Raw genomic sequence first — 8,811 nt, 5'->3', positions numbered from 1 at the left:
TTATATGTTCTCATTCATTTGGGGAATATAAATAATAGTGAAAGGGAATATAAGGGAAGGGAGAAGAAATGTGTGGGAAATATCAGAAAGGGAGACAGAACATAAAGACTCCTAACTCTGGGAAACGAACTAGGAGTGGTGGAAGGGGAGGAAGGCAGGGCGTGGGGGTGAATGGGTGATGGGCACTAAGGGGGGCACTTGATGGGAAAAAGGAAATTGAGACTTGAATATACTTACAAAGCAAACATTGAAGCAATACCTATACTGGATTTTTTCCTTAGTTATTTATAATCACAGCAATTCAAAATGTGAGACATTTAAGAGCAATATAATTAAATTCTATGGGTTTGTCATGTCATCACTTCTAAAGATAAAATGTACTTGTTCTCTTCTTCATGGTATCAGTTCTGAGTAGATGAAAGGAAAATTAAGAGAAGACTGTTAAAGAGCTGAGTCAGAAAGCAGAATGAAGGGCAAGGGGATGAGGCAAGAAAGCATACACAGACCAGGTTTGAAGAGAATTGGGAATGCTGGTTGTGGTAGATGGTTTCTGATTTGCTCTTCAGATCCACTGGCCTTCTTGCTCTGCCCTGCTTTAGGATTCCAGGAGGTGGACCCTTATCAGCTTTATCAATCAGTATCTCTGTGTCCTCAGGTTGGGCTTGGCTAATGGAAACTACCAACAGAAGATTAGCAATCGGAGCAAAGAAAGGTAAGGGTGTGTTTATTTCCATGACACTTTACCCTAAGTTTTAGGTTGGCATTGCTGCCTTTTGTTTATCTAAGGTCACAGCTCCTGTTGGATGGCCTTCTACTACAACCACAGGACACTCTTTGTTGCAGGAACTACTACCTTTCTATACCCCTTCAAGCCTAGTGGTGATAATACAGGCTTCTCACAGTTGTTAGCCTCAGGGTACTTCATCATCTCTTGGCTTCCTTTCATTCTTTACACATTTTTAGTAAATAGCCTCTTTGTTAAACTTTTTCCATCACCGTTTTCAAGTGTGCCATCAATTTTTGCCCAGGACCCTAACTGATACATTGGTAGTGGAAAATGAGAGAAACTTTAAGACAGTATGAAGAAGTGGGACAAACTGTTGGGAAGAGAAATAGGAAGACAAAAATTTTAAAGCTTTTTATAGCAAATTATGAATGTAATGACTTTATATGAGTGTCTCTAATAAACTATTTTTTTCCATTGGAAAGTAGTTGTTTATTAACTGATCAGATTACAGAAATGATCATGTTATATACCTTAGTTCATCCTTCTAATAAGCCTGTTGATCTGGTCTTCCCTGTTGCCAGCATCTCCACCTTCTACAAAATGGGTGGTTTTTTTCCTTCATTCCCCCGTGTGGAGAAGATAATTTGAAGAGCCATAAAAAGTTGTTTGCTGCTTTGAGACGTTTTCCAACAGTATAGATCTTGTGAATCAGATCCTCCATGACATATTTATGATGCCATACTTACCAAGAGATCGGACAATTAATGTGTTACCTGTCAGGGCAATTCTTGTTGATCTTGCCGTAACCATGCTTGTACATCAGTTCATTCACCGACTTCAGGTTAGGGTAGGCCCATGCTATATGTGGTTCCACAATCCTTAGCATGTTCACTGAAGCCTTGTTGAGTTTAACAAAGATGTCATTGAAGATCTGGTGAAGGCAAAGAAGCTGCAACACCTTTCGAACCTTTGGGCTCACACCATTGATACCTTTGATTCTGATGACAAATGCCCATTTGAGTTCTCTAGGCACGTAGAAGTTGCCAGCTTTTCTCTCCATCCTCACCATTTGAATCTCAGTGCTGTACATCTGCCTGTATTCCTTGTGGTAATGCTTAGCTTTTTCATAGATAAATCTTCCTCCTTGTTTTTCGAAGCATCTTTTGGGCAAACTTTTTTCTCAGATGCTTGATCTTCAACTCTGAGAAATCTCTTCACTTTTTTAAGGGTTTCTTGCACAGCAGGAACCTTTTTTTTTCTTCTCTTCTACACCCTCCATGGTTCCAGTAGGAAAAGAGGTCTAATAAATTCTTTACTCGCTTAATTATTTTGGTTGTATTCTGTCTCTTTGTATGCACATCTAAGATGGGATAAGGATATGAGATGTCTGGGATTTGCATGACTAGATAAGACTACTAGTTTCTATCTGAATTGGTTATATATTAAGACATTTCTTTCATGGAATCAGGAACATTCCTCCTACCCCAGTGTACCTGCTAAGTTTCTTTTGAAATTCAGTGATCCACTGTAGTGTGAAATTTGTTTTTCCTGTCAGACAGGATAGTATTGTTTCATTTTTAAACATATCCTTTTATCCTGGAAAAGAAATTGGAGAAAGTCCAGTCATTCCTTCAGGAACGAATGAGTCAGTTCAGATTGTTACATTGGGACTCGATTTTAAATTAGATTCAGATTGTTATATTTAAGAATCATTCCAAAAGTGGACATTAGGCAGGTGACTACAGTTTGTCCATCACTATAACAGTTTATATAGATAAGGATTCAGATCTCAATTAGAATTTTCTTTTTCACCAGAATCCACTACTTGCCCACGACAAATAGGACAGGTGGAGTTCTCCAACAGCCAGTGATCGATACAGTGGACATGGAATTCATGGGAGCAAGGTAGGATGCGAAGTCTGTTGCCTTCTATGTACTCTGTGATGCAAATGCTACAGGCTTTTAATGCACCACTTCCACCAAAAGATCTTACAGCCAGGTTGTCAATTTGTGCTTTGGTGAGTCCTGTAGGTTGGTCGTGATTGTCTTCATTCAAGACGAAAAAGTGGTCCAGATTAAGAGAGGTCCAAGAGTCACTATCATCAAATGTTATTGAGCTCATAGATGTACTTTCTTGCCTGCTTTCTGATGGTGAGCCTGATGGTGTCCTTACTTCATTACTGCCTTCAAACATTATTGAACTAATTGCTGAATTTTCATCACTGGAGCTGGAACTGAAAATAGGACTAGAATTGAAACTAGACACATAGCTGGAATTTGAACTAGAAATCAATGCAAAATTTGGATGGAAATCAGAACTAGTCCTACCATCAGAACCATCTCTTTCATTTGGTGACTCTGCCCTACCATCAGAACCATCTCTTTCATTTGGTGACTCTGCCCTTTCCATGTTTTGAGTTGAGGGTGAGACACTGTACACTAAATCACTGTCACTGTCCATGAAGTCACTTGAGTCACTAAATACTGTCACTCTCTCTGTAAATGTGCTCTGAATTGTAACAGATGTATCATTTAAACCAGTATTTAAAATGCTATGAATGGGAATTCTGATGGTACTGACATAAATTCTTTCTTCTGTCTGCTCAAAATATGGAAACATGTGCCCAAATCCTCCTTGTTCACTTTGTAAAACGACAGTGTTGTTTGGTGTCTCAGATATTAACGGAGTTCTGCTAGCTCTCTCATCTCTATGAGAATATGCCCCAGGATGAACTTGTCCTACTTCAAGATGAAATGGTATGATTGGATTTATCTGTTCCAATTCCCAAGATTCATCATCACTGGTTGTGTCTGACCAACTTTCTTCTTCAATAGCACTCCTTGTTCCAGAAGTTGTTAAAAGGTCGCTATTTTGCAGCTCAGGTCCAGTTATTTGCTGTCTTGATGTTGTTCCTTGTTGCTGAATTCTAGAAAATATGTCAGCCTCATTTACCTGAAGGTACTCAAAAGTCTCAGGTGATATATTCTGATGAAATCTTAGTAAACATTCATTCATTGAATTTGGAGCTGAACTACTTTCAGTTCTTGCTCTGGTTCTCCGATGCTCTGGGCTCCTGCTTCTTGCTCTTCGCCGAACTCTGGTAACTGGGACTTCTATTAATGCTTCAGTTGTACTTTGTTCTGATCTAGGTGGTCTTATAAATGTTGATTCAGATTGTGGATTTTCCACTTGCCTTTGGCTGATTTCCATATTGTCTCCTCTGGTAAGTCTTGTAGATGGTACATATAGGTTCTCTAGATTTGGGCTCCCATTATCAAGGTTAAAATTTATTTCTGAATTGAATCTGGAATCATCACTGTTTGAATTAATCCGGCTCGATTCTTCCCAAGATTGGTTTTCACTTCCCTCACTTGTCACATTTTCAGTTTGCTCGAAAAAGTTAAGCCATTCTAATAGAGAGTCACTACTAGATACACTGTCAGAAGAATCTCTTCCACCTGTTAACAAAAAGTGGGGGGGCAGAAAAAGGACCTATCAAAATTAGAACTATCAAGCAAACAAAAAATTAGACTTTTAATACTGAGATGTTTTAAACAGATTTCACATTTATAGAGTTAATTTTTTATAAACTACATTTTTTCTAAATTGACAAGTAAAGGCAGGAAAGTTTGAGTTCCTTCTGAAAAGAGCTAGCTAATCTTAGATAAATTGAGAGAATTGTTTGTTTGTTTTTTTAGGAATCTGGAGGAAGTTTGTTTTCAATATTTCATCATATTCATGGCCTTGTGTACCACTGTGGGAGGAAAGTCAAGAGACATTTTTTCACTCCACTGTCAAAACACTAATACAATTAAATAAGGTTAAGGTACAGTGCTAGTATTTTATTTTATTTTTTTTCAGTGCTAGTATTTTAGTTCAATTTACACTACTGCCTAATTCTCATTAGTCTACAACAGTACTGCTAGGCTCTTAAATGCTTATGGTAATATACAAAGTTGTTTAAAAATAGAACACTATTGTAGTCATTGCCCAAGTTTAAATAATATTTATAGGTTTAAAATTTATTTGAATACTTAATGTTACCAAGATTTTGAGGTGACATGAAACTGAAGGTGAGATCAGATGAATAGACTGAACCTGGCATAGTATATATGAGGCCATGTTTAAGAACCAAACTATTATGTATCATCTTCATTTGATAGTAAAATTTTCTACTTCACACTAGGAGAGAAGCAGCAGACCTGATTAGATCAGGGTTTCTCAACCTTAGCACTGTTGACATTTTGGTGTTGGATAATTCTTAGTTTGGGGGAGCTATCCCATATTGTGAAGTGTTTGGTAGTATCCTTGGCCTCTGCCTGCTATTTGCCAGTAACACCCACACATCATTTTTGACAACCAAAAAAATCTCCAGACATTGTCAAATGTCCCTTGAGGGATGGGAGCAAAATTACCCCCAGTTGAATAGAATATATTTGTTCACTGGTGAAGAAGTCTATGTCTTTATAGAAAAAATAGCTCAGGAAGTAGGAGGAACTTTTAGTTGAGGTGGAAAACCAAGAAAAATATCAATAGCCTATTTCACACTTGTTTCTCAATTAAAGTGACTCAAATGTGAATTGGGGGAAAAACATATTTTTCCATTCTCACCAAAAATCAAGTAAATGCCAGTTCTTTTTAATGAGAAGTTACTTGCTACCAAATTAAAGTATGCCACTTCTGTATCATCGCTGGCTGACACTATTATGAAGTTCCTTACCCATCCCATTCTATTCTCCCTAAAAATGAAATATACCTCTATTTTCATCTGAATTTTGTGCTAGGTTGTCTTTAATTCGTTGAAGTCTCCTCAGCAACTCTTCTAATGTAGTTTCACCTGGGATGCCTAGCAAATTGTTATCCCTCATAAGCTTGTAATCTTCTTCACTCAGATTATTTACAAATTGATAGAAATCTTCTTCCCGGAGCAATCGGGTCATCTGCCTTCTGCGCCGGGCAGCAGATTCATCTTCTTCATCATCGGAACCTGAATTTTCCATCTTGATGAACAAGTGGAAAGATACCTGACTTTTATGGCATGATGTTGAAAAACAATAACTGGATCTTACATATGGTTACATATGAATACATAATATGAATAATATGAAATACATAATATGAAATACAATAACTGGATTCTCGTTCTGTTACGGTTACCGCGTCAGGACCCGCCCGACATGGTTGGATCTGCCTCTGCTCAGGCTTCTGCAGCCCTGGCCGCAGTCCTATAGCTTCTGATAAGCCTTAGTTGAGAACCGCCTTTATATGAGAAGTTGCTAGGCACCGTTGCCTAGGTATCCATTATGTCCGTCATTGTTACCAACTGGGGACCGTAATCAGGGTAGGTTTCACCGCTTTCCAAACCAGTAGATACTGCGGAGGCTTACTGCGTGCCAAGCACTTCCCTTCGCCTCCTTTTATCTGCATGAGCCTGTTCTCCGGCTTTCGGGGAGGCTTTTCCAGGCTTTGCTATGCGCTAGTTATTTGTATGTCAAGTTAAAGAACCCAAATGCAGCTAGTTATATTACATATGACTGCCTTCTTCAAAACGCCACGCCAAAGTCATGCTAGTCAAATGCAGCAGTTCTCATTTTCAGGTGCCCAAGGAGCTCTCTCTTTTTCCCTCATGAATTCCTCAAATCATAGATACTCACTAAGGAAGCCCACAGTTTTTGATAATTTGCGAGAGCCATAGCTGAATTTCTGTAGTTGGCTCTTTTATTATTATCTATTATTTTTTTTATCCTTTTCATTCTTAATGGCTTCATCTTGAATTACACAGTCTCTCAAGCTTCCATTAAAACAAAACAAAACAAAACAAAAACAAACCTGAGCAAAAACTTTGGCAGGTTTTCTGGTCAGTTCCTTAAGGAATTCTCCAAAAGCATTGTTTCATTTTTGTTCTCCTTTCTCATACATGAGAATTATATTTATATTATAAAGAAATACTATGAACAAATATTATGAGAAGTATATTTATAATATAAATATTTATATTGTTTATCTAGCCATAACATCACAGGTACTTTTAAAACAGATCTATAATAGGTATTTTGCCTTCAATAATGTATACTGATTTTGCTGATTCTGTTCCATATGTGTTAGTCCAGCCAGGATGGTGTGGTGAGAATCATGCTCATTTGCAGTGCTATTTGAAGGAGACCTCTAAGAGCTTTTGGACTAATTAATTAAATGGGTTAAGACCCATTTAACATTTGTTTTGGAATCTTTCATTCAAGTTGTTCATGTAAAGATAAGATTTGGCTATGGAATTTGAAACATTATACAATTGAACTTATTTATAATGAATCTGTCCAGCATAAACTGAATCAGTTAATATCTACTAGAGATTTGTCAAATATTGCAGAAGTCTGTTCTCCCACATTATTTATATTCCAGGTGATGGAAGCATCACATAGAAACTGAAAATATAATATATTATATGTGATAAAAGATTTATATCTATAATATTATATAAGTACAAGGGAACTGTGTAATTATTTAATGGGAGTTGGGAAATATTTCACAGAGATGGAACATTTAAATCTGTATTTTTAAATATAATTATGAGTTTCTATTGGTGGAAAGTGGCAGTCGGGTATGTGTTGGTGAAGAGAGAGTATGTCAGACTGAAGGAATATATTTGAAAGACCTTGGCTTCTTTGGGGAACTGTGGCCACAATTTTGGTGTTGGGGTGGAAATGACATGAAATCTATCCCAGAAGGACTAATTGACACAGAATAGAAATTGAGTTTTGAGTTCTTCCTGTAAGAAATAGGGCACAGGTTAAGATGTTTTATTATTTTTTGGGAACAGTGGATTTTTTTTTGTCTGCTTAGTGTCCACTTAACATACTTATGACAATAGCAACTTGATTTTCTTGAAGGAGAAACCCACTCTTCAATCTTGTCCATTTGGTTTAGGTTTAGCTGAATTTACTGCCACAGATGAAGGAAAGGACACATGTTGCAGCCATGTCTAATCAGCCCATCTCAAATTGTTGGTCACAGTAGCTGTTTTCAGCATGGGCATATGGCCAAAAGTGTATTTAAAAGTTAAATTTGGGGTGCTTGGGTGGTGTAGTTGGTTGCGCATTTGACCCTTGGTTTTGGCTGAGGTCATGATCTCAGGGTTGTCAGATCAAAACCTGTGTTGATGCAGGGCTACCTGGTCAGCAAGGAATCTTCTTGGGTTTCTCTCTCACTCTCTCTCTGTTCCTCCCCCACCTCATGCTTTGTCTTTCTCAAATAAATAAATAAATAAATAAATAAGTCTTTAAAAAATTTTAAAAAGTTAAATCCGAGATGTTACCTTTAACTGTTGAAAATGAAAAATTATTTTTTGATGTGGTTGCTAAGCTAGTAGGATTTCAACCTAAAGATGCTTGTGCCTATCTTGTATACCAGAGAATGAGGGAAATCAACATAAAGAGACAGAGTAAAGTAGAGAAAAGGCCAGATACCTAAGAAAAAAATTGAAAAATACCTGAAGCTAGATGTGCCTTAGGATTTTTAAATCTGTAAACCAATGTATTTCTTTTTTTTTAATGTAAAGCTTGTGTAGGATTTATGTCACTTATAATTAGATGGTTCCTAATAGTTGCAACAAGAGACTTATATGATCAATAATTGAGTCAGATGTCAAAAAGTAATTTTTAATAAATTTGCCACATAAAACTTATTTGCTATTGTCCATTTTATCGTTTGTATAAGTTTAATTGGATTTAGACTTTTATGAAAAAATAAGAATACAGATTTTTCTGTCATTTATTTAATAAGTATTAGGCACTGAAATTGTAAATAATTAAGTTGAAATAAATGAGCAGTCATTTTCATTTGATTATGAATCAAATCTGGTTAGGCATATAATGTTTATCTTTTAGATAAATTCCCTACTTCTCTGTACATTAGATCCTTTTAAAGTGTCCCTTTTCGTATGTGTTTCACATATACAATGAATTCTGATACCTTGGCTCAATAATGCTCATTTAATTGTCAAATGAAGAGAAAATATCCTGAAGTAAATTACCAGTGAACATTTGGTTTATATTAAGAAACGAAATGGTTCTGGTGGGAACTAAAA

The 8,811-nt window shown here is 36.6% G+C and overlaps 1 protein-coding gene and 1 pseudogene across 1 annotated transcript; both read right to left on the bottom strand.

Moving 5' to 3' along the window:
- Positions 1-1,258: 1,258 nt before the first annotated feature.
- Positions 1,259-1,853, bottom strand: LOC121482339 (annotated as a pseudogene).
- A 663-nt stretch (positions 1,854-2,516) lies between these two features.
- Positions 2,517-5,728, bottom strand: LOC121482464 (E3 ubiquitin-protein ligase RLIM-like). Its single transcript, XM_041740380.1, has 2 exons — positions 5,485-5,728; positions 2,517-4,186 (listed from the first exon to the last, which is right to left on the bottom strand). The coding sequence occupies exons 1-2, from the start codon at positions 5,726-5,728 to the stop codon at positions 2,517-2,519; spliced, it is 1,914 nt and encodes a 637-aa protein (XP_041596314.1).
- Between the last annotated feature and the right edge of the window lie 3,083 nt (positions 5,729-8,811).

Source organism: Vulpes lagopus, chromosome X (assembly GCF_018345385.1).
Source record: "Vulpes lagopus strain Blue_001 chromosome X, ASM1834538v1, whole genome shotgun sequence".
Taxonomy (NCBI): domain Eukaryota; kingdom Metazoa; phylum Chordata; class Mammalia; order Carnivora; family Canidae; genus Vulpes; species Vulpes lagopus.
This window is presented reverse-complemented; position numbering and strand designations above follow the sequence as displayed.